The sequence below is a fragment of the Oreochromis aureus genome, linkage group 11 (assembly GCF_013358895.1).
Source record: "Oreochromis aureus strain Israel breed Guangdong linkage group 11, ZZ_aureus, whole genome shotgun sequence".
NCBI lineage: Eukaryota > Metazoa > Chordata > Actinopteri > Cichliformes > Cichlidae > Oreochromis > Oreochromis aureus.
Genome location: NC_052952.1, coordinates 18,249,169 through 18,275,811, shown reverse-complemented (window position 1 = coordinate 18,275,811; position 26,643 = coordinate 18,249,169). Strand labels below are relative to the sequence as shown.

Here is a 26,643-nt window from a genome sequence, read left to right as displayed (position 1 = left end):
TAATAAAACATTTTCCCCACTTCATTTGATTTGTATATAACAGAAGCAAAAGCTTTAACTTCAAAAAAAAAAGAAAAAGAAAAGAAAAGAAAAGATAAAAAAAGGATTTGAAAACATTTTACGATCGAAACAAAGGAGCATTTTTTTTAAAAAAAATCCTCTATCACCATTTAGGAATTTAAATGTTGATTTATAGTTGTGTATTATTGTTGGGAGAAATTAAATAAAAAAAATAACACCACATTACTACTTTTCTTAAATGCTACACAAACTACACTTTATTTTAGGTGAAATCAAGAACGATGAGGTATTTTCCGTGTGCGCAGTATGTTCACAAATGCATCAAAATCTTAATATTAAAAAAACAATATCAAGTTACCAAAACAATAACTTAAATAATGCAAATAGGTAGCTGAAAGACATTCAGGTAGTCAACAGATTCATGCAAATAACAAATGGCCTAAGGTAGCTATCTGTGTGCGGCAGTACAACACATCTAAGTTCTCATAAAACACTTGTTCCTCTCGATATTATAAGAAAAAAAAACACCCAGCATTGTTTCAACAGCACTAACTTTACAACAACATGTGTTACAGGAACATTAAGGACAGACACCAGTTTTCCCTTTCAACCCCTCACCCCTCCCCTCCCAACCAGGCTCTAATCCCAGGTCTGTCCAAGAAAAAAAGAAAAAGAAAAAATGAAAACAGTTAACTGTCTCTTCGCCGATCTTTGTTTTCTTTCTTCATCTTCATCCTGCGGTTCTGAAACCAGATTTTTACCTGTCTCTCGGTCAAATTCAACAGTCTCGCTATCTCGTATCTACGATCCCGGGGAAGATACATGTTAAACAGAAACTCCTTTTCCAGTTCGAGGATTTGATGCTTTGTATACGGGCAACGTTTTTTTCTGGTGGGCTTTGCGTGAAGCCAGTTGGATGACGGGTTATCTGGAAACCATGAGACAAGACAGTTAACGCTATCGAGATGAGGGTAAAATAAAACAAAAAACAAAAATAAAACAAGTCCTGCTTATTCATTTTTACGCACAGTATGACTTTTTTCTTTAGAGACATTCTTTTTGTCTGCACAGAGGCAATTTTGAGGTTTTTCTCTGGCAACATTTCTGCCAAATTTGGAAAAATGCGCAGAATCTGACGTGAATATTAGGGTCATAGTCACCTTATTTATTATTTTATTTATTTATTTATTTTGGATATGATGTTAATCAGCTAGGAGACCACTCAGTACCTTTGAAACAATGCACTCCTATGATAGCGTTATACGCGTTTTCAAGATGATTCAAGCCAATGGCATTCAAAACAATTCCTCCACATTCGCGATAAATTAAACCCTTTTGCTTATGCTATCTAAATGTTTACATCGAGTGACAATAATAAAAATCCAAACCCTGCATTGCTTACTTGGATCCACCTCCCTTTTTTCCTCTACTGACGGATTCTCTTCAGTGGCTTTAGACGCAGTTTCGCAGGGAATCTCCACAAGAGACGCACCGTTTTCAATGTCAGACAAAAGATGCGTGTGCGTCTCCAAAGTCGTGCATTCCGCACTCCCAATCAGGGGTTCCGGTTTTATCTCATAGTGCATGCCTGTCGATGGTAATCCCGTCAAACACAGGGACGCAGAGACCGGATCCAGCGCCCAAGAGCGCGTAAACATGCCATCGCTGTCCCCACTCGCGTAAGGGTGATGTATATATGTCGGAGCGGCCGTGTTTGGAGGGTGGGCCGAGATGGCACTCCAAGAGCCACCAAAAATAGAAGATTTCGCCTGCAATGGGCAAGACTCCTGTCCGCCATATTCGGTGACCACCGCCTGCTCCACCCCTGCAGCTGACGAGGAATACCTCGGTGCCATATCTTCCTGCTCGGGAAGAATGCGCGAGTCAATGTAATAACTGGTCCCCAACGTCGACATTGCAAAGACGCAAAGTAAGAAAACGGCACTCTACAGTCCTGCAGCGTTTAGAAAAAAACGTTTCATTGCATGATAAGCTGCTGCTGTCGTGCGCCAGCAAGAAACTCAATGCGTCCAGTAAGTTGAACCTTGCCCAAGACTGGATAGGGCGCCCCAAACACGTGACCGTGGGACAGAACAATAAATAATAAATCAGCCTAGCGCTCGGCTAAATGGCCACCATTTTCCCCCACCATATTTTAATAGCAAATCCCCGCGCTTTTATTGGGAACTATTTCGTTTATAAGCAATAAACGTTATGATTTTTGTCAAGAGAGCTTATGTTAGTGTAATCAAATCTAGCTGTAAATAGGGACGGGGGTAATAATCCTTTAAAGTATCCATTTGTAAAATCATCAAACAAGGTCTTAAGCTATATATCTATATCTATATCTATAGATATAGATATATATATATTCATAAAAAAAGCATCATAGCGTTATTTACCCCCATCAAAAAAAAGACTGCAATCATTTAATGACCTCTATAAAACTCCTAATATGTACAAAAATGAGGCTCGTGGTAGCGGCAGATAAAATATGTCAAGATTTTACTTTTTTATATATACAAAAGCAGCAAACACGTCATTAAAGAATCACCGGGCTTTGGAAGATTTAAACATTCTGGGACAGTTTCCAAAACGCACATAGTTGCGTCTGCGTGTCTGTGGGTCCACTTTGAAGGCAATCTAAAACGGAAAGTGGGATGAGGTTATTTGGGTGCAATATACCAGGCCCCTTTTATCACGGGCAATTGAGTTGTTTTTCTTAAGGTTACAACCTGGCTGTCTAAGCTAAATATCACCAATAAAGCTCAGCCTTTGTGTCCTTTCTCTGGCTCAGGCAGACGCATCCGGCATTTCGAGGCAACTGGCAGACTGCAATGATCATAACCGAGGCCTTGTCTGTCCTTTCCCCCTCTCCAGGACGCATACCACTGCGAATTCTTTCATATCCCAGCTTCCAATACGGCTCCTTTTACACATGTACTCACAATCATATACAGGGGTGACCTTAAAATTATGGACGCGGTTAAAACGTGTTGTTTCTTTTTCTTTTTTTTAAATCCCAAAGTGTAGTCATGTGGACTTGGCTTTATAACCAAAAAGAAGAAAAATAGTGGTCTATCCCTTTTGCGCAAAGCCATAAAACACATTATTGCACTTTTTGCAATAATACCTTTTATGCCTCTGAAGCAGTGTGCCCCGAGCAATTAATAAATGCAATCAGTAATTAAGAGTGATTCACTTTTCATGATGCGACGAGTTTTACTGAGGTAATCAAGGCAGTTTCGTGTTGTGGGAGAAATAATATAGCCCAACAACATGAGACTACCTAAACCACTCCACAGCCCGCTCTCCTCTTCTGTTTTTTTTTTCTTTTCTTTTTTTTTAAGTGTGAAATTTTGCTTACGTGTAGCCTGTTTTATTACTGGTAACAATTTTAGAAATTTCCAAAGGCGCAGAACCACAAGCTGATATCACGCACTAAAACGGCTTTACAGCCTCCCATTTGGAGCTGCTTTCCGTCGAATTAGTCCGATTCCGTTATTGCTTAGGCGTCTAGATTATGGATTATACCATTTAGAAAGTTGAATGCAACAAAAACTAATGCAATAACAATTTCAGATAGTTCAGAAAATCACAATCAAAAGGAATCACTGTTCCTCCACGCGTTGTGTGGTACATTCAAATGTGATGTCAAGGACAAAAAAAACAACGACGTCACAGGCATCTGCTGAAGGCCTAAACTGTGAAGAACGTCACGCAGTAAAAGTGTAAAAAACAATTTACAGTACAAAGAGCACAAATGCGTTTGCGCTGTACCGGTGCCAGCTTTAAGATTTAAACAACCCGCAGCTCCTGCTCTGACTTTGTGAATGAAATAAGAAGGCTGCAGTTGCATGGATGGGTTTTATTCATTTGACCAGCAAAAAGTGCAAATATTCATCAAATCTCTGCGCTTCTTTAGCAGTCACACAAAGACCTACATGTAACTGGAACACAAGTTTCCCCAAGGGTTAGTCCAGCATGCAAATTCCAATGGTTCACTCCGGTTGAATAAAGAATATGTACAAGCCTGAAGCTCTGAAACACTGTGGTCACATTCGGAGCATTTTCAGCTGATCAGCGTTACAAATGTAACTATTTATAAATACAAACACGACAAAATAAACCAGACGTGAAAACAAAAATAATTCAAAAAAGACCAAGAATCAATAAGTTAGCAGTAGGGTCCTATTTTCATTCTCACAGTTGGGTGTGGGCTCTGCACAGGCGTCCTTGCCATGGATGGAGGAGGGCGCCAAAGACGCACAGTCTCATGAGAAACTGAAGCTGCTGGAAAGCTCTCGGATCCTGTTTTCCCGGCTCATTTTTTTCAGTTTCATCCTCCTGTTTTGGAACCAGATTTTGACTTGCCTGTCAGTGAGGTGCACGCTACGGCTGATCTCCAGACGGCGCTCTCTAGTCAAGTACATGTTGAAGAGAAACTCCTTTTCCAGCTCCAGAGTCTGGTGCTTGGTGTAGGGGCAACGCTTCTTTCGACCACTCTTAGCTGTGAGCCAATTAGCCGTACTTTCCATCTTCCCATCCCCTATAATGAAAATTAGCCAAATATTAGGCAACAGGTGTGACAAACGCCATATTTTTTAGAAATCATGAACGGATAACATTCAGAATATCATATAAACAAAACATGCCAGTGCCCTCATATGAAAATGTTCACTCAAATAATTTATCAACTATACGTATTTAGTGCAAATGGTTGCACTTGCAACTGTTAGTAAAAGTATGTATGTCCGTGTACAATCTCAGATATTTGAGATCTAAATTATCGGAACTTGGATTTTACGCACAAATATCAGAGTGACTGTAAAGCTGCAGATCAGCATCTTACCAGAAACTGATATTTACCTCGCTAAGTAGCAGTCACTTAAATCTTTATTAAGACATAAAACACAAACTGTAAAGTCTGCTGAAATTATAACAAGGCCTATGTCCCGTTGAAGAGGGACAAATGAAATGCGACCTGTGCGAAGGATAAATTGACTAGACTGACCTTGTTTTTGCTTTAGCCTAAAAAGCAAAAAGAATCCCTGTATTGTATCATATATATATATATATATATATATATATATATATATATATATATATATATATATATATATATATATATATAAGGTGTGTCTTAAATAACAGTTAATTATATTATTACCAGCTGAAATAAATCCACCAGACCTGTTTAAATATTCACAGCTAGAACATCGTATCAGTTTTTTTGTATGTTTGATTGGTTGGGGGATTTTTTAGGTTTTTTTTTTTTCTTTGAGAGAGACAATAGCTCTGCATCTCTGCTCTAAATAAGCCAAGTTTAATTTTGTTTCCTGTCTGATTAACTTCTAAGTGCCTGACAGTTCCCCAAAAGCACCAATCTTCCTCGCGTATTTTTGTGCTCAAAAATCTTACGCTTTAAAGCAATGGACGCATCTCCTATTTTGTTTTTGGGTTTTAAAAAAAAAATCATATTTCTGCAGCTAATGCCAGCTCTTCACCTTTTACGAGCTTTTCTGGACACTCCGTACTGCATGTCTCAGTTGGTTCGGGGGAGGATGAGCCTTCCGAGGAGAGGCGGCTGTCCTCTCCTCTGGCCGGGGCGCAGGGCGCAGGGACAGGCGCCTCCTCGTGGCCCTCTCCATGCTCCGACTCCGCAGAGGCAGCCGGCGGCTGGGAGGCTTGGCTGTCCAAACGGGCAGGTCGTTGCAGAGTGAAGTGATTCATGTTTGGCTGGACATCATGATAAAGCCTGGAGGACGTGTATGTCTGAGACAGGCGGAAGTAGCCGGGGACTGGCACCGTGTTGCCGCTACCCGGGCAGGATGCGCTCGAGTAGGATATGTCATCTACTGTCGCTCCTTTAGGACATTTATCAGACTCATAAAGGCAATAAGCGTTCTCCTCTTTTATACTCGGCGAGAATGAACACTGAGCCATATGCTGGCCGCTGGGCTGATCCACCCGACAGGATCTCGACGTTTCCAGCCACGTTTCCATTCCTTGAACATACGAAGCAGCAGAGGGGATCACGCTTTGGGTCGTTGGCTCGTTGCGCTTACCGATCCCCGTGAAACAAGAGCCACCGGAGAGTCCATATGAATATTCCGACGCTGGTGGCAAATACACGCTGTTACTTTGGTAATACGAACCGCTGTCGGTTCTCACGTTGATTAAGGAGTCCACAAAAAAGGAATTTCCAGCTTGGTTGTTGGGGCATGACATCGCTGTGGTATAATTTGACGGTGGATGAAGATAGCCCTTTCTGGCTGACATTTCTTGTGCAAAACATTGCTGAATAATTACTGATACTCACGCTTCTCACTGTAGCCTGCAGCCAATTAAAACACCAGGCGACTACAGACTCCTCCCAGTCCCGACCAGGCATCTCCACTGTGTCATATATTTTGTTTTAGGCTAAGTAAAGAGAAACTTTGAGGGGGGAAAAGTGGTGTATCAGATGGGTTTAAGTAAAATCTTTAAATCTCCTTAAACTCTTGCACCTCTAAGCCTCAAGGTGCCTGCTTTAATTTTAGCACAACAACTACTATTTGACAACTCAGTTGTTGAAAGCTGTCCTTAACCATTATGTACAATGCATAGCTTTATGGCCAGTTTTACAGCACTGTAAAAATGAGGGGTTCTAGAGGTGCCTCTGAGAATCTCAGGATGCAAATGTATTTGCATCCTGAGGATCCAAAATGTGTGTGACTCTTTGGTCCAGGGACTCTTAAGCTTTCTTGTGCTCATCTGATTGTTAATATTATTGGCCAGAACCTTTTAAAATTCCCCATGGACTGTCCAATAGCAGAGTGGACAGCTGCTTAACTTTGTCGCATTCATGCCAAAACTTCAGGTCACGTTTTGGTGTGAATATTATGGATTAAAATGCCACGACAAGGCAACTTTTATTGCAGATGCTCTGCTGAGCATTTATAAGGGCAGCGAGCAGGAACACTGAAGTAAACGCGCCACAGTTGAACAATGCCCTAGAGCTGCATTTGCGTAATTGTCGCCTAATAGTGGCAATACTGCAAGGAAGCTAGTTTCTTATTTAACAGATTGGAACTTGTTAATTCTACTATTATGTTCGCAAGCGAACCGCTGGGAGGGCGTATTTTCTCACGTATTTAGTCCTTGCTCCTTTAGAAACACTTATAAATACATATTTACTCCACACTGTAAAAACGATAACTAGTAATTGTTGATTTGAGTAAAGTTTTCAAATTAAACTGACTTAGAAATAAAACTTTCCATTTACAACCTAAAATAGCTTGTCTGCCCAACAAATTTCTTCCATTGTTGTCCTAACTAAGATTTTCTAGCGAGCATAACAAAGATTATCAACTTTTGAGTAGATTTTTGAGTCGAGTTGGGAACCGTGGGAAACCCAGAGTAGGTGACTGGCACACGTCGTGGTCTGAATAAGTTTGAACTAGACCAAACGAGTCTGAGCAGACTGTGTGATAGTGGTTTGTCGATGTGTTCTGAACTGAAAATCTGCTAAGAAACTTTGAACAAACGTGGCCAAAGTTGGATGAAAATTACAATTTTTCGACCATTACGGATTTTACCTGGTCTGAAGTTGGAGTGTATTATTTGACCATTTTTGGACAGGTGCGGGAGTTGCCGGCCATTTGCCCTAGCAGGTAAGCTAATGACATCTGTTATTAGGATTTTCTACAAGCGCTAGGCTGCATCCTCCTGAGGACCCAGGAGGGTGGAACAGTAAAGCACTGAAAAAAAAGCCAAACAATAACATATTTAAGTCATCTAAGGGACTTATATATCATGTTTAAGCTAGCGAAGGACCGCGCGGGGGGTTGAAAATGATATGCCAGGAGTTCGCTGTTCTCGCTGCTCTAGCGAGCCTTGAATCCCCAGCTACCTATCGAAGCTGGTGGTAACAGACGTCTCCAAAACGTAGAAGCATTTTTTGCAAAATGTGTTGTCTTAATAAACTGAGCAGATATTTGAAATTTACACAGCTACATTCTCGCCTGAAAATACCTTAAAAGTTTACTTTGTGACCCAGAAAGAGTAATAAGAGTAATATTAAAACTAAGTGGCTGCCGCCATTGTTTGAAACTAGAATCTGCTGGGCCGATTCTAGTTTCTGGCATAGGGTGGCCACGAAGGATACACCTGACCCATCCTTCAAAGCTGTGGAAAGTATTGTATTGTTTTGAGAGCCTTTTGTTGGTGGAGTATTGATTTTATGTACAATTCCACGGGTAGACGCGATCTGTACGGTCCGACTTTGCACATGCGCAGTAAGGATCGGGGAGTCCGATCCGTAACTTTTTTTTTTTTTCTTTTTTTTTTTCTACATTATATTGAAATGTTTCATTATTGCAAACATTTTCTCTCAGGCGGAGAGAGGTCGTGGAGTGTCAGCCTATGGTATCTGAGGTCCAGGAGAGATGACCTGCGCTGTTTTCCTCTGAGTAGGTAAGACTGTCCTAATTTATTTATAATTTAATTATTATTCAAATTGGGCATGATTTATACTTATATTGAGTAGTACGGTATTTGCTGGGGTAATGCATTACCCCAGCAAATACCGCATTTTATATCTCTTGTGCTACCACTCCAGTCAAGGCCCTTGCCAGTGTTATATTGAAATCCTTACCCTGAACATTTCTGCCAGTACAAGAGTCCCCATGCTCAATCGAAATTGTGAAACAGAAAGGCAATCTCATAATTTTGACTTAGCATGTATTTTTTTTTTTTTTGTGCTAGAAATAGGACTTCTATAGTCTGAGATTGTTAGGGAAAGAATACTAAGGCAGGTCACAGAATCTGATTGGTCACAGATTTTGGTGCAACTTAGAACATAATATGTATTTTCATATTGATACTGGGTTTTGTGGGGGTGTTTCTATTCCTGTGCAAAAGACGTATTCATGAGAGATTTTTGAAGTAGGTAGGTTTTGCTGTTGATAACACAGTCAGGCATATAACATGGTGCAGACTGTCCAAGACAGCTACCCAGGAATTTTCTGTGCTGAATAAATGACAATATTTTGGTGAATGTATTGTTTAGATATCTGAAAATTTCATCGGATCACAAGCAAAGACCTCCTGGGGACCTTCAATGCATCCCTTGACAAAGTTGTGCCTGGCCTGCTGAAACTGTACTGGTCTAAGAAGGAGCTCTTGGTGAGGAGATGGAAGACCTCCTGGATAAACTTGATGAACAGGTGAGTGAAGTGCTCCTTTATCTGACATTTTTAGAAGAGAGTATACTTTTCTCTTAACAGAAACTGAAAAGATGTTGGCTTCAAACAAAACACATCAGTGGACATGTCAGTAAAATGAATGTCATGAGTCATTGCTTTGTTCTTATTTGGCAGTATTTTATTTAATTTGTAAAACGAAAGTAAAATTGTTAACATGGTGTTGTTGTTTTTTTTGGGTACGCTTTTGCGTGTTGCTGGGTCTGACCTGTGCTTTACTTTCATTACTATGAGAGTTCTGATTTTGCATTGTGTATAGTACACCATGTTACTTCACTAATTGAAATTCTTGTTTTCCACTGAATACTCTTTAGACATCCAACACTGTGTCCAACGGGCACTGAGAGGCCCGCCCATTTTCCTCAAGAGAAGATGCAACAGAGGTTTTCCTGAAGTGCTTAGTAAGTACAAAAAGTAATGCAAGTAAAACTAATTGCTATGAGATGTTTTTAAAGGATGAGTTTATCCAAATGGAAATGTACACTTTCTCAGTGCAGTCCAGATAATTTTATAGTGGGGATTGCAGTTGTCATAACACTCACTCCTTTTTTCTGCTGAGCAGCAGCTGGGCATTGTTAGTGGTTGTTCCATAGCAGAAAATATTTTTGTACAAAACTCACAAGGTGGCATTAATTAAAAGAAAATAAGCTTTTTCTTCTTAAAACCTCCATGGGTCAAACGACCAGCATGGTATAGAGGTTAAAGTTAAAATCTTTAGAAATTTGTTTTGTCTTTAGTTTTTCTTAGCTTTCAATAATTCATATTTTACTTTTCTTCAGGACACTGACATTTTGGAACCAGTGTTGAACGGTGCATCAGTTGCCATCCTCACCATCCTACAAGATGACGATGCTGATACGTCTGTGCGAGAACATGCAGTTGTGTTGGAAGGGGACATTGTGCTACATAACATTCCAGATCTCTACTGCCCTGGCACACCTCTTTGGCCTTCTGTATGCCCTCAACATTGATTATCCAAAGCAGATGAGTTTTACCTTTGAAGCAATTCAGGCCATCTTATTTTGGCCTGGTCGGACAATATGAAGGTGAAGTGGATAAATCATTATTCGAAATGTAAATTTTAGTCAGATGAATCTGTATTGTTGAGAATATATGGTGAAAATTTGTCTTGTAGTATTTTAAAAGATTTGTTATAGTGTTAGTTTCCTCTTCATTGATGGTAACATTTCTAAGAACTTTTAACTTCCATAGTTCATCATAGTAAGCCTGTGTAAAATGTCAATGTCTGGGTACATAGGCAATCGTTTGTGGCACTACCCTATTTAATGTGCAATAGTTATGTTCAGCTTTTACAAGACGGTCAGGGTGTGTGTGCATGAATTATTAAGTTGCTGGACACTTTTCTTTTTTGGTTCTGGACTCTGGAATTTTAACGTCTCTGCTGGGGTGCTCAAAGCACCCAAAAGAAACTGGCAACACGTTTTTGTTTGTTTGTTATTTCTTTTCTTTTCTTTCTTTTTGTTTTTTTTTTTAACAGAAATTCACCCTACTACCCATGACATTCTGAAATGTACTGAAAAGACTGTTGAACAAAATAAATAAGCTTTTAGATAACATTGAATTGTGCTTTGTTTTATTCTATATCTATTTATTAAGTGTTTTTTCAAGTATAATAACAACATACATTTTCCTTTGTTTATATAGGTAAATTTTCAACTCACTGGAGTAAGAATTGTATGATTACTCAACAAGAATATCTGTGTTTGGTGAAGGCAGAAATACATGGCATTGAAACCAGAATTTCTTCGTTAGACTTCCAGGATTATCCTAATTAGGTGAACAAGAAGATCCAAGTTGGCAGAACTTGTAAATCTTAGTTGAGTCAACAACAGTTGGCAAAAGTTGAGAAAACTCAAAAATCTCTTGCATCATGTTGCCTTGAAATTTTACGTTTTCTCAACATTTTCTTTTTTACAGTGCAAGGCCCATATGCACTCCACTTTTATTAGCCTAATTTTAAGCTTAGTCACAATTCAACACCACGAACAAATGCCCCAGGCGCATATACATATATATATATATATATATATATATATATATATATATATATATATATATATATATATATATATGTATACATATATAGATAGATAGATAGATAGATAGATAGATAGATAGATAGATAGATAGATACTGTTATTAAGTATTATGTATATAAAATAAAAGACTAAATAAACAAAATGTATGAAGGCATTCCAGTTCTCAGGAAACAACGAGTACTACATTTTTTTTTTTACTTCTTTTTAAGCAAAAGTACTCCAGTAACCTCACACGGATCATCGGCCAAGCAAGTAAATCGAGATTCTTAGTTTATTTTTATTTTCCATTTTTATATCATTACTTAAATAACACAAAGTCAGTTAAAGGTAGTTAACAAAAAGCGTTGGTTTAAAAGCAAAATATATATATATTGATAATAATACATCGAAACACGCCTTTAAATAAAAATAGGAGCAGGGTTTGTGACACAGGCCTACAGATTTAGGTCAGCCTAAAATGTCGCTTATGGTGGGGTTTATCCTAAAATACAACACCGGTTACGTCTATCTCCCTTTAAGCCTGGAGCCATAAAGTCTAGAAATCAGAGCTGCAGTTTATATACAGCCATTTTATATGGCGGCAAACGTGCAGCAGTCTCGCTGGAATGAATAAGAATATCCATTAACCCCTCTGGATTATTTCCCCGTCAGCTCTAAGTGTGTGCCGCGCGTCTGCTGATTATTATCATTCCCTCATATTATTATTCACATAAAACATAAACTTAGGTGTAAAAAGGGGGCTTTTTATTTATCTGACTTTATTAAAGAAATGTTAGAAATCAAGTGAAAAGCTCGCACAGTCACGCACGCATGCACAAAGGGACACAGGCAACAAAAGTAACCAAACGAACCATGGCTTCCACTTTTTAAAAGATTTGTATTGATCCCATCGCGTTTATCCAAGGAGGATCAAATTCAGTCTCACTAAATGAAGTATGATCTACATTTTTTTAAACTATATGGTGTTGTAAAAATTAGTGAGCCACAAACTGTTTGGAATATAAACCTTTGAGATTTTATTTCTTCGTGCGCATTAGACATGCCCATTACTTTGCACAATTTCAACCTGAGAACTGCTGAATTGAATATACACAGAAATAAATTTTCTGCAGAGTTTTCTTGCGGAACTTTTCCAGCAATCTTATTATTATATGATAACATACAATAAAACATCTTCAGGTCAGTTATATGCAGACAGAAATGATTCTGGGTGTTGTGGAAAATAGACTTTCTTAAATCACAAGAAAAGAAGGGAAAAAAGAAAAAATACATCCCTGTCACTGTGAAATGAATATGACAGTATGTCTGTGCCTACCTTAACAATAAAATCCTGAGGTGGTTACATATTTTAAAGCGGCTGAGCGTCGAGTCAAACTTCCTTCATATCTCAATTCACGGCAATGACATTGATCTGAGGAGCGCCACCCAGTGGGCAAACACAACAGGCCCACACTGGAACGCAACACAAACGGAATATTCCTACCACGGCAAGATGCTGATACAAATGAGGCCGGAAAGGTCCGTGGACACAAGTTTCAGTGCTCCCAGCCGTTGTTTTTCAGGCCCTTAGTCACAGTTAATAACCTTGGTCTCAGACGCTTTATTGCACTGCACTCCAAACGCTCCAGACGAATCCGCGTTTTATGGCCAAGTTACTGGAGCAACTGGGAGGATGTGCAGCAATCAAAGCGGCATTCCTGGGAGCCTCACAGGATGCACGGTATAAGGAAGGCTACAGGGCCCTTATTAGCTTATGACAGGCTATTCAAGTTGTTTTCAGGGCCCTAGTGCTGATTATAAAATCACATTGAACACTTTTTCTTTTTTTTAACATCTTTCCATGTGCAGTTACCTCCATTTGCAGGTTAAATTCCCAGCTTGTTTATGTACTAACATACTTATGTAAGGTCTTTGGATTAAATCACTCCACATAATAAATAAATGATACAGTTGGTGGTGACTGTACTCACAGTCTGGGGTTTCTCCGTGTCTTTATTTACCCAATGTGCTACTGCTGGTTCAGGCTGACACAGGCTGACTTTAGCGTCCAGTAACACTTCGTGGAGCCACATGAGATAACAAATAAATTTGTTTTTTAATTAGATCTACGCGATTTTTTTTAAAGTGTCAAGATCGTTTCAGATTGACCTAATAGGAATGTAAGGTCAAAAATAAGCTTTTCCACATCCCCCCTACCAGAAATGAATGAAAGCCTTGTAACGGATATCAAATAATAACTGCAGAGGATCTGATTTCCAGCCATGAGGGAATAAAAAGCGTCAGACCTACATATCATGCATCTGATACGACCCACGTGCTGGCGTATAAAACAAAATATTGGATTATGTTTCTTTTGGAGGCTTTGCTCTTTTATCAGAGGTTTGCCCTTTGGATGAATTTGGAAAGTAATCCAACTTTTACGAGCAAGGGCTCAACAAAGCGCATGCAGTAGGGTCAGGCGCAGATGTTAAATATCAGTGAATCTCAGACTTAAGTGCATGAGACGAACAAATTTGTATCAGATTATGACTTTACTCATTCCACAACTATGCAATGCCGTGGCAAGCGTTTTTGGACCAGCTGATCACTATCAGTGGTGTCAAAAAGCAAGAGGGGGGTCTGTTAGTAACTCCAAAACCTAGAAAAAAACGCTTTTAAATCCCCAGACTTGTTGTATTTGCACAGGAACACTGAAAAGATGGCGAGGGGGAAAAAAGTCAAAAGTTTCGGTCCGCAAAAGATGTGTGTTCGCGCTAAAATTGGGCCAAATCAAGATCCATTAAAGGGGACAGAAAGATACACGTGCGTGCGCAAGTAAACTTTAATCATATAGTGGAAAAAAAAATCAGGATTTTTTTTTAATGCATCTTGATGTATATTATTAAATAAAATGAAGGGAAATCAGACAGATGTGGTTTTCTGCGTATAAGCACCCCCATGCAACCATTAAACTTTAACATCTGTCGAGCTTAATAATAATAATAATAATAATAATAATAATAATAATAATAATAATAATAATAGAGCAAATTGTGTTGAAGGTGTATAAATAATTATTTATGGAGAGTGGCACTTTAAAATCTCGTCCTCTTGTCCAGGTAATGATATAGATGTGTGTGTAAAAGAGAGGGGTGCGTGTCCGCTGTCTTTGTTCAGTTTTTTTTTATAGCAGGGGGTTCGTGGTGTAGTACTGTAAACGGTCTCTGTTCAGTTTCTTCTCCTTCATCCTTCTGTTTTGGAACCAAATCTTGACCTGGCGATCTGTCAGGTTCAGCATCCGCGAAAGCTGCAGACGCTTCTCTTTGTTGATGTAAACACTGAAGAAGAACTCCCTCTCCAGTTCCCTGATCTGATATTTGGAGTATGGACATCTCTTCTTGCGCGTCCTCTGGCCACCTGGAAGACAACAAAAGGCAAAAGATCGTCTCTTAAGATTAACATGGAGCCCTATGCACACGCGTGAGATCGCCAGTGTATTTCTCGCTGATAAGCAGCACTTGGCGGTCTGTGCCCCAGCTTTGGAGTTCAAGTGTTTTCCCCCTACACTCAGGCCTACAGGATCAAGACTTGTAAACAAAGGCTGGGATTGATAGTAAAACACGTTGGGCATGAAAGATTGCCTGTCGGAAGTTGTGAAAGTGTATTGAAATCTGTAAAGTGAGGGGGGGGAATCATCTTAGCTGTTTTGGGGATTGAGGGCGTAGGCCTAAACGACACATGGGAGTATCATGTATCTGATATTCTTTTACTGTTCGCTATTGATCTCGCTGTGGGTAGAGAGCTGTTATTTTAGCTTTAGCACTGTAAATGCCGTCATGGAAAGCAGCTGGTGCATTAAAGCCTTGCAAATCCAGTGAATTTGTAAATATTTATCCAAAGAAGCAGGGTTAAGCCTAAACTCTTGTCCAGAGTCAGATTTAAACGCCCAACACACACTCCACTTTACACTGCGCGGAATAAACAAGAATGCTAAATCTTAAAATGATCCAAAAATGGCTTATAATCAATGCAGAGGCTCTGTGGTGTGTTTAAAATATCTAGGTTGCTGTCAGGCTGTTATGTCAGTAGTATTTTATTTTTTTTAAAAATTAACATTTGGCATATAAATGTTTTACAAGGTAATTATAAAAGTCCATACAAGCGCACAAATGAAGGGGGAAAAAGCAGAGGCCATGTTGGAAATCTTGAAGACAAGCTTAACGCCAAAGTCTTCACGGCCAATTTCAATCCCAAGCACGTGATCTTGTCGTTTATAACATAGTTTTGTTGTAGGGTAAATCTGCAGGCCCTCCATAAACCTTACGTGCTTATAAAACTGCATATAAAAAGCTTTAAGAGCAACGCGTAAGATTTTTCTCCGTGCATTAAGCAGGTTCACTCACTGCTGCTTTTGCTCTGCTTCTCCTCGCTGTGGCCGGAGGACGACTTGGGGCTGCAGCTCTCCGCCGTGTCGGAGCCCGGGTGCGCAGGAGCTGGGCTTGCTTTGGCGTGTCTCTCCGTGTCTGTCGCGTGTGCCGTCGGCGTTGCGCCGTTCTCTGCGCTCCCGTAGGCAGTGTCGAAAAACTGATCGAATGCCTGTGGCAGGACCCCGTTCCTGCCAACGCTGCCATAGAAGCTGGGCGTCGGGTTGGAGGAGCTGCAGTGGCTGACGCTGGGGCTGCCTTTCACCAGGATCTCTCCCCCCCGAGAGGTCGGGCTCGTCCAGCTTTCCCTGTGCACGATGTCCTCAGCGAAGCAGTGCGATAGGCTCCCCCTGCTGTGGTGCCATTTACTTGAAGTATCAATGCCATAGTCTCTGAAAGCCACATCTCTCACGGATGGGACCTGTGGCAGAGCTGAGGACTGGTAGGAGTATGTCATGGGGCAAGAGGACTGGCTCTGGGTTAAATAATGAGGGAGACCCGAGAACTCTGCTCCGGAGACGTAGTAAGTGCAACTCGGTAAATACATATTGGAGCCAGAGATCCGTTCATCAAAATCCATATTCTGTGGCTGAAAACGTCCTATAATAATCCCTGCATAGTTCCTCCGCGACGCTGCGCTCCAGTCACTTTGAGGCAGACTGGTGGAGCAGAAATCCTTAGACGTACAAGCTGACGTGGGGATCCATCTCTATCCATTCCTGAGGGCCAAAGCCATGTGACCACTGGCACAAAATGACAGATAGCCTACGTCTCAACGTGTAGGTTATATGAGTGAAAGAGTTTATGAAGTCGATCTTTGGCCGTGTGGAAAAGGAAAAATACTGAAACGGAATTTTGCTCAGAACTATTTTGGATACGCTGGAAGAGCTGAGCCTCTTATACACTGATTTTCATTGTTCCAGTGGGGTTATCTGGCTAAAGGCCTATTAGTGCCAAGATAGAGGGTGGAAAACCCCTAAATTATATCAATTTTTACGCAGGCCAAGCATACCTGCATTTATTTTATTTATTTTTTTATTTTTTTTATTTTGCTGGGGTTTTTTTATTGTTTTTAAACCTAACATTCGCCTTAACCCCGACCTCAGCACAGACGCCTGAGTGATTTTGAAGATGAAGATCAGGTTTTCGGCCGCGTCAGCAGCAAAGATACACACCCGGTTACGCACGTAAGGGTTAAACTTTGAGACACAGATGACAACATTTAGATAGAACAGATGATCTGTTGAGTTTGATAGTTTGACAGATTCCAGTTTTTAAAATAAAAATAAAAAATGGTGCTCAGTCACACATGCGTCAATTTATTAAGAAGTTAGAAGCCTGTAAAATGGGATTATTTCTTGTCTGCGGATTTAATATAGCTCCTCTGGTTATATGGCGACCAATCAAGTCCACAAGTGTGGGGCGATGCGAGACATTGTGTACTTTTGTTTTTCAGGCATCAGCACAGATTCACACCCAGGAGCAAACAGATAACAGACTGTGAGGCTTTTTTTTTCATTATATTTTTATATTTGCAAAGTTTTTTGTTCAGACCAGCATTTCCATGATCGTTAAAACATACTTTTCTATTTAACACCACATTTCCCCCCAAAATATATTGAACTGCAGTTTGTTTGTAATAAGGTGATCATATATATATATATATATATATATATATATATATATATATATAAACATTAAAGACGCTGGGTATATATATACCCAGCGTGTTTGATGTTTAATGTTGACATTTACGTGTTCATGTACTATGGATAATAGAGGTATTTGTCGAAGGAGTTCCAGTCTTTGGATCGCTTGTTCTCTCATTGCAACGCCCAATATAAACCTTTGGACACGGGCGATTTCCCACACTCCAACCCATTTTCATTTGTCATCACTGCTGACTAAGTGGGCACATGTGTCACATATCACTAAACCCGTTGTGCAGCCAATTTTAGAATTTCGTCCAAATATATCAAAGCCTGTGAATTTGTCATCTGCACGGAAGCATTAAGAGACTCTAATATTTCACCCACGTTGCTGGCTCGTTGATTTGAACGGACTGCGTGTGCTTATTGTTATGGCACTAATATTAATTTCATTGTTAAAATCGTCTCGAACATTTTCACCCAGTTTAAATTCTTTTGTTAATTATTCGTCCCGTCGTATTTATAGCAGCATCTGTATTAAACCGAGCCTGCAGGTGTGAATCGGTCTGTCATATCCTTATATCCTGTTATTTTTAAAAAGATATTCAATGCAGGAAAAAAAAAGGACATGCAATGTTAAAGCCGTACATTAAAATATAAATTGATACACTAATTGATACGAGAAGGCTTCACCGGAGGCTGTCATCGTTTACAAGCATGCTGGCGGCGAGAGTAGATTTCTAGGTGTTTCCCATAATAAAAGAAAATAAATATAGGAAGATGGACACTTTATTTTTTCTATAATGACAATTTCATTACAAAAATGACAGAAAATATTCATTTAGACAACTAAAATGATGTATTATGTCAGCATAACGAGTGGGTTGTAAATTTTAAATAAAATATTTAATGATTGATTGATTTTACGTTGCTCAGATAATCATAAGAAAGCGAAGGTTGGCTCAGATGCAAAGTGTAAAAGGATTTTTTTAAGGAATGCAGATATTCAATGTAGCAAAAGCTGAAAATGTATTAAAAACACACATTTAGATTGGCAGCTATATGGCGATGATGGGTGATTTTAAAAAGAAAACGTTTCCTCGATTGGCGAGAACTTTCGGTCGACATATGTTTTGTTTAACTCCTGGACTCCCAACTTTTCCTGTTCCCTAATTAGATTTCAAAAGAGGGAATTATCTCAAGTGTAAGTAAAGTAACATTTAACCTGCATATTAAGGACGATTCATGACGCATTTGTGATTATATTACAGGTATTTTAACAGTAGATGGGGGATAATGACATTTTGTGTGTATCTCAAGCAACATGTCAGAAATTAAAATATTATGTACCGAGCATTGCAAGTTTAAAACAAAATCCAAAAAAGTGTTTCGATTTATTTTTGATTTATTTTTTTCGGAGTGGGTCTCTTTTGTTTACATGTGAAACACAGCACTCACCTTCAAAGACAAATGTTCAAGTGGAAGCAAACAACGAAATGGTTTTATTTTCCTGCACTTCTTAATATGTACGAGGATTTATGAATAAAGCTTACAGACTGCTCACTTTGCAACAGCTCTGCGTCTATGAGCCTGGAGCATGAACGATGACTCGGGAGGAAAAAATGGGAATGATTTGGAGGACAGAAAGATTTTCAAGATAGCCAAATATTACTAGAAACGTGTCTCTCTGTCTTTTTTAAGGAGTTAAAACTATGTCGGTAACCCCTAAGGAGTTGTCATGCGCTCGTTTTAAAGTAATTCATGAGGTCGCTTTGACCAGCAAAGGAATCATACGACGATATTTATTTCAGTTTAATGAAAATCTGTAATGAAGTTTAAAAATGGACAGAAAACTGGAGTCTGGGTGCATCTGTAGGAGCAAATAAAGTAAAATAAAATATATGTTTAAAAAAAAGTCTAATTAAATGCCTTAATAAAACTTTCTGGATTCGAAAGTTCAGCCTCGTGTTCATCTTTGAAAGTTTAGCAAATGAAGACAGCAGTTGGGCTAAAATCAATCCCACGTGGATGATTAGATACGTGTGGATTTCAGCCCCTATTATCCGGACAGACAAATGCATGCGAGCAGTGGATTTGATCCAGTGTTGAGCGTGTTTAGGCATGACTCCGTATCTCTGATCAAGAAAAGCAAAAATATCCAAAGCTGGAGAAAGGCAGCTTCTTTCAAACATTCCTGTTTGCTCGTGGGTGCCAGGAGTTTGCCTTCAGCTGCAACAAATAAAGATCTTTGCTCTTGTCTGAAGTTCATTGCACAACCTTCAACGCCAACATCCAGCTATGCAAATACACAAGAACATAGAAGAGTGCTAACGTCCAGCATTAAACCCAGAGTCATTTTGTGGAGCATGATGAGTTAAGCTTCACTTTTCGTCTTTTCCCCCGTCTTCTTATTTTTAGCCATTTAGGCTGTAGGCCACACATTCGTTAGGCTATCTTGTAAATGTTCTTGGCTCCAGTTTCCTCCTTGTCAAACGCTATAATTTACATTTAAAGATAAAGTTTAAAGGTTCAAATCAAACTAAACAGCAGGCCTATTTTCACTCTTTTACTGATTAATACAGCTGCAACCTTCAGGTCTGCACAATGCAGGACGTTTTGGAGTGAGATGCATTTACCTGTGTGGCTGTTAGGGGGAGCAATGGCACAACCCACAAGAAGAAGCCCCGCACTTGTAGACAATCCACACATTGGGAAGATTTTGAATCCATTTCATGGTGGGAGAATATTTAAAACAACCTCATTTATTGCCAAGAAGCCAGACAGCAAAATGCGTACGATGCAATTTCTAGATTTCGAAGTAATGAGCGGTATTAGAAAGTATCCTAACGAAACCCCGGCCTCGAAATAGACGATAAAGTCGGTGTTGTTTGTTACCCTGGACGGCACAATGTGACTGAGAAGAGAGGGTCACACTCACCAGAGGGTGCTGCCTAGTTAGCGTTAAAAATGCTCCTTTTTATGGCACAGGTCCATCCTTCAAATATAACCGGACAGGAAAAAAGAGCAACCGGCCTCACAGGCCTTCAGCACGGTTAAGTTAATAGCATGACTTACGTGACTCCAGTCACGCAGTCTTATTTTACACAACACATTTTTTTTGTCCTCCAGTTATTAAATAAGCTTTTTAACCTGCAGTTTGCTGTTCCAGAATGTTAATTGATCTCATTTGGAAATGAGATATTTTGAGCTAATTGTGATATTGGATTACTGAGGAGCAATACTTTGAGCGAGAGGTGAAGAGCTGTTAACGAGCTGATTGGTTACGCGCTCTTACTTTATGAATTCAACATAGAAATATTTCTGAGTTGCAGTCAGCTTGTGTGTACGGTATCTTCGGTATGCTGCCGATTATTAAATCTGATGATGATTAATAAACCAGCAGCCTATTACAGCAGTTTCAGGCCACTTTTTTCAATGACGGGATTTCTCATTATTATTTACTGACGACTCAACAAATGTACTTTTTGCTTCAAAAAATCTTTAAAAATATAATTTAGAGGAAAAAGGGTTGATTGGATTGTTTCTGTTATAACATAGATGAAAAGAAAATAAATTTTAAATGACTATAGAAAAAATGCCCAGGAATATTATTTGACGAAATAAAAAATTGAAAAATGTATTGAAACTCAAAGGTTTTATGATATATATTTTCTATATATGTATATATTTATTCATACCAAGCTCTTTCGTTGGATGTTTTAATAACAATGGGAATACGAAGTAATAATTATATATATGTATGTGTGTGTGTGTGTGTGTGTGCATGATTATAATTATTAACATCCTTATTTAACTTTGCCACGACTTAATATTTGTCAGATATGTCTTTAAAAATATACTTCCATAGTACTGCGATATTTGAACGTTATGCTAAAGCTATTGATTACATGCTATTGCTAATGAGATAAACAATTGGGTTGAACTCTTACCTTAGCTGCACACGACACATTTTAATAATAGACTTGTTTGTCAGGTTTAAAGCAACAGGGATTTTCTCTTTTTCTCATTCTTACTTTTTCTCTCTCTCTCTCTCTCTCTCTCTCTCTCACACACACACACACACACACACACACACACACACACACACACACACACACACACACACACACACACACACACACTCATTACTTGTGTCAGAGTGGAGACAGATATGAAGACAAATGTCTGCAGCCGATGAGCAGACGCGCTGTGCTGACGGAACATCGCCACTAGATGGCGACATAAAATCTCCAAATGGTAAAAAGGCTCCAGCCTCAACGACAAGACTCTCCTTAGAGGCCTGTTGGCCTACATACAGGAAATATACTGCACTGATTGTTGAAAATGATATTCTACCAGGAGAAGGATTTTGGAAAGCCATCTTCTTCTTCTTCTGTTTTTTTATTCCAAACGGACAGGAATAAAAATGAGCAATGAAAGACACGATTACACTCTCAAACATTTATTATTAAAAAAAAAAAGTTGGCTATTGCTGTCAAAAATGGGAGGATAGATGTTGCAGTCATAGTATTTACATGTTTAAATATGCCTATATTTTCTTGAAAGCCAGGAAATTAATGTAGGTTATCAGCTCGTTCGCAGGAGAATTCTTTTGAACAAAAGAAGAAAAACTTTGAAAAAAAAAAGAGAATTGCGGATAAACTGGAGGCCAGTACTGAAGTACACAAGCCAGTTTGACATTTACCTAACTACTGGTTGATACTAAAGGATAAAGTTTATTTCAATAAGTTCAGTAACTAGTTGGCTTTTTAAGCTTGTTTTTTTTCGAGCCGCCAAGAACTTGTGTGAAGAATTGAATCCTGTAATTAATATGTGAATTTGACCGTGATTACCTGAGCCTGGCCTGTTTATATGCAGTGACATTTTTATTTAGCATTACACTGTCTATAAATGTTCTCACTGTTAGTGATTCCATGCGCTTCAGCCTTGATTTCAGTGTTGTATTAAGAAGAAGAAAGGCCCGTGAGTGGACAGCGTGTATCTTCTTCTTCTCTTCTTTTTTTTTTTTTTTTTTTTTTTTTTTTTTTTCAAGCAGAATGTCTTTGGTTAATAATATTAAAGCATCCCACGCACAATTGCCTTGGTCAACGTGTTCCAAAGCATTTCCGATCTTCTGTCAACAGGCCGTATAGGCTGGTTCCAATTAAAACAGGAGAAGGAAATGTGCAGGACAAAACAGAGCCTCTCTGGCGACAACAAAAGCGTTCATAAAGTAATAAATTATAGCACGGGTATTTTTTTGCTTTTTTCTTTTCTTTCTTTTTGTTTTTCTTTCTTTTTTCGGATTAAAGGGCATCCATGTCCACCTTTCACCATCCTCGGAGCTAACTGGAGCTCTTGAATTTATTAACGATTTTTTTCTCCTTTACGCGCCTGTTTTGAAACCAGATTGTCACTTGTCTCTCTGTCAGGTTTGTCTGCGCAGATATCCTTCTCCTTTTGTCTTTGGTGATGAATTTATTGGTGGCATATTCTCTTTCCAGTTCCTTGAGCTGCACCTTGGTGTATGGCACACGCTTCTTTCTCCCACGACGCACAGAGTTGTCTCCACCAGAGATAGTTTCTGGGAAATAAAGCATATTAGTTCGTTAATCTGCTGGATTGATTTAAAAAAAATACATCAACAAATATATTTTTAAAAAGTCCAACCGCAAAATGAAGTGGGGAAAAAACAACCTCATATATAAGCCCTGCAAGCACGTGTTTTTGCAAGTTTAATTACACACGCCGGCAAAGACTGCATATTTCTGTATGAATAAATAAAAAAAACAAACTTAAATACCTTGTAAAGTGGATTTCCACAGAGGATTTGACTGTGGTTGCTCCTTGGTGCAGTAAACTTGACCACTCCAACCGTTGGTGATGGCCCATGGCTGGTAAGGTTCCATGGGCAACAGAGACTCGTGTCTTGGCTCAGATGGGGCGCTCAGCGCAGGTACGACAGGGACGTCCAAGTAGCTGGGTTGGTAAGGGCCAGAGGAATACCCCTGATAAAACGCAAATTCTTTCGCTCTAGAAGAGAACTCCTCACCAGAGACCGATGAGTCTATGTACTTATCGCCATAACCAGAAGGCTGTGCGCACGCTTTAACACTGCCGTGTGACATCCTACAGGGGTAATAACTGCTGCCAAAATATCCATAGGGCAAAGATGCATTGGGCGAGCTCTGAGTGGCAGAACAGGGGCTGCACTGTTTGCCAGGTTCCCCCATGCCAGACACTGGCACCTCACTCGCAGTGTAGGTGGTGCTGGGCGCCAGTGAGGTTGGATGCGCTAACAGATTCCTGCACTGATTTGCAGCAAAATTGCCTCCGGTAAATCCTTCCATGTTCTTGCTTCTTTCATCCAAACCGTTCTCGTACAGAAACATCACCGGGTCAATCCAGTGCGAGTGGAGGAGTAATGAGGCGGTCATAGCATTCCCTACATTGAGACGACCAACTCTTTTTCAAAATCCCCTCGACTGAGCCCAGACAGGGACTCGGGCAGAGTAACGATACCAACACGCCTGAGTACGTAAAGATCGTAAGGTTATTGGCCAGGGCCAAGCACGTGATATGCAAAGGAGACGATAAACGTCTTGACACGAGATAATGCAGATCAGGCTCTGAGTTTGAGAAGACACCGCACGCCAGTGCATCCAGTATTTGCCAACAAGACCCGCAGGCACTTTTTTTTCTATCGGAAACGATTTTGGAGTCTCACACCGAATGAACCTCGTGTGGAGGCAGTCATATTTTATTAGTGTGTAACGCACTGTTTGAAATAAGCAGTAAGTGATTATTGATTTTTTTTTTCTCTCCCCTGCGAATTTGTATGCACACGCGCCCGTACAATCAAACATGTTTTAACTTGATTGATAAAGAAAATAATACTTCCACACTCCCAGTGTTTGGTGGGGTTTAAACCAGATTTGCAAACATTACATCTTTTTATTGCGCTTTAAGTAAAACGTGCAGATTTTTACTAAATCTACGATGAGACTTTTTTCCCCTACGCAAACAACAAAGCTGTAAACACATCTCTTAAAGATATATTTGAATGCATTTTATGAAAGAAATCAAAAATCAAACCGTTCTCACGTTTAACAAACACAAATTTGGGGTCCACAAAATACAACAAACATTGCGCATTTGGTTGCACTCTCCCTCATGCGAGTGAGACGCGGCTGGAGGCCAAGGTCAAGTTGAAGTTGCATTGTTGCCAAAATGACACTTAAAGCACAAAGACAAAGAAGCGCTAAATTCCGCGGACTGCTTGGGCGGACTGCATCGGTTCCGAGTAACGAGTAACTTGAATTCGCACTATTCCCTTCCTATGATAAGACTTTGCAATTAAGTAAGAATAAAATCTATTTGATTTGAAATGATCCAAATCAAAACTAAAGGTTAAGTGTTTCTACATCCCTGTATCGTAAATAATAAGAATAAGAATAATGAAGACTTTCTGGAAAATATGCTAAACCTATATCGTTGTAGGGTCACGTGGGTTGCTATTTTCCTGAGTAGAACTCAGACCTTTAAAAAACTCGGAGCATTGGGGCAGATATTACCATAAACAGGTGCTATATGCTCATTGGCCTGCAGTGCAACCAGCAACAAATCCAATGTTTACATTTTTGCCCGTGTGGAAGTCTGTGCAAGTGAGTCTGCCAGACTTAAAAGGTGAATACGGACTGGAGGGAATTTACATACTATTTTCATTTAAGATTTACGTGGTTATTTTAAGTTTGCGACCACAAACGCAGAGGAATGTATACCCAACTAAATTTGAGCACCTTTTTTGTTTAATATATATATGTTTTTAATAGCGTTTTCCCACCTTTTGAGGCCGTAAATCTTTATGGCCCAAGTTCATAGCTAATAGGCAAGAGTGAGTCTAGGCTGGATTTCAGGAAAAAACTCATAATGCTTATTGTTTTTATCGCTTTTTGTTTTTTATTGCATTGTCACGATAAACTACCCTGAATCTGCTTTTTGTTAAACATTATGCTACATCGCATTTTTTTTTTTCCATCTAAAAAAACCCCCCGCATTTCAAAAGCGGCTGAGCTACAATAAATGAGCGCTGGCTCGAAAGGAATCTGAGCCAAGTTGTTCACACATTAAAAAGCGGATGCCTTTCTAAACTGAATATAACAGCAAGTTATAGCTCAAGGTTTTGAGCAGTTTACTCAACTGAACGTCGATCACTGACTGAAAATTAGTGAAAATCAGTTAAGATGATTTCAGTGTGTTCATACACACACGCGAACACACATACACGCCGACACATCATGGTGAATCTGTAATTACCCATCTAAACTAAAGATTCAGCATTAAACTACTTTGCGTAATTTTGTCTGAAAATTCAGTGATTAACTGATGCCAATACTGACCATGAAACTGTGATTGCAGATTCTAAATACTGGACTAATTATCACATACACAACAAAAAGAAGACAAAGAACCTAGAAATGTATAACTTAAATATAGAAGAAGACAAAAGACCTAACACAGACAGATTTACTGATGCTTATAATTCCATTAAGTTTGCAGGGCTTGTTTTTCACCTCCTAATAGATAGATAGATAGATAGATAGATTTACATTTTTAAATTAAAGACAGAAAAGATAAGCCACCATTGATGACATTTTGAACTAAAAAATACCGAGGATGTGTGTTGTATTTTTTTTTAACACAATCAACTTTAGAATATATCAACGTTTTGCAAACATTGAAAGAAGTTTTAGGCAGAGCCTGAAAGAGCCTCGTTTGGCTGACACGATCCATGATCAAATACACATATTATTTATTTATTTTTGAAGAGAGAGAGAGGAAACCAAACCCAAGGCTGGATGTATAATTTATTTTAAAAAGTAAAGATACCATAACTTGAGCTTCGGCGTGTCATGCGCGCTGATGTTCGTGTGTTACTGTCTGCGGAGACCAAAGTGCAGCTCTGTTTGCAGTACCTATCAAGTAGATGACAACACAGCTCTTAGCCTACAGTGCTTAATGGACTTTTTATGGGTTTGTCTTGTGATCGCATGACCTATGGCACCTTGGCCTCTCAGTGGTTCTTGGCAAACTAGATCAGAAACATGCCGTCCTCCTGTCTGGCGTAAGTGGGGATAGAAGAGAGGGGTAGATTCCCAAACTAATGAGGCGGACAACCTGGTGTAACAGTTTACCACAGCTTTGTTTCTTAGCCTGACGAGTCAAAGCGCAAAAAATATGAAAATCTTAGAGAGCGGGGAAGAAT

General features: G+C 39.4%; 4 protein-coding genes across 4 annotated transcripts; all 4 read right to left on the bottom strand.

Moving 5' to 3' along the window:
- Window positions 1–220: 220 nt before the first annotated feature.
- hoxa9b (homeobox A9b) lies at window positions 221–3,226 on the bottom strand. The gene is made up of 2 exons (XM_031746284.2): window positions 1,424–3,226; window positions 221–949 (listed from the first exon to the last, which is right to left on the bottom strand). The coding sequence occupies exons 1-2, from the start codon at window positions 1,935–1,937 to the stop codon at window positions 711–713; spliced, it is 753 nt and encodes a 250-aa protein (XP_031602144.1). The 5' UTR covers window positions 1,938–3,226; the 3' UTR covers window positions 221–710.
- Window positions 3,227–3,857: 631 nt separating this feature from the next.
- Window positions 3,858–6,324, bottom strand: hoxa10b (homeobox A10b). Its single transcript, XM_031746288.2, has 2 exons — window positions 5,529–6,324; window positions 3,858–4,570 (listed from the first exon to the last, which is right to left on the bottom strand). Exons 1-2 carry the CDS (start codon window positions 6,301–6,303, stop codon window positions 4,296–4,298), a joined length of 1,050 nt encoding a protein of 349 aa, XP_031602148.1. The 5' UTR covers window positions 6,304–6,324; the 3' UTR covers window positions 3,858–4,295.
- A 7,805-nt stretch (window positions 6,325–14,129) lies between these two features.
- Window positions 14,130–17,233, bottom strand: hoxa11b (homeobox A11b). Its single transcript, XM_031746282.2, has 2 exons — window positions 15,709–17,233; window positions 14,130–14,722 (listed from the first exon to the last, which is right to left on the bottom strand). The coding sequence occupies exons 1-2, from the start codon at window positions 16,307–16,309 to the stop codon at window positions 14,490–14,492; spliced, it is 834 nt and encodes a 277-aa protein (XP_031602142.1). The 5' UTR covers window positions 16,310–17,233; the 3' UTR covers window positions 14,130–14,489.
- A 4,864-nt stretch (window positions 17,234–22,097) lies between these two features.
- Window positions 22,098–23,858, bottom strand: hoxa13b (homeobox A13b). The gene is made up of 2 exons (XM_031746285.2): window positions 23,182–23,858; window positions 22,098–22,962 (listed from the first exon to the last, which is right to left on the bottom strand). Exons 1-2 carry the CDS (start codon window positions 23,813–23,815, stop codon window positions 22,724–22,726), a joined length of 873 nt encoding a protein of 290 aa, XP_031602145.1. The 5' UTR covers window positions 23,816–23,858; the 3' UTR covers window positions 22,098–22,723.
- Window positions 23,859–26,643: the final 2,785 nt, after the last annotated feature.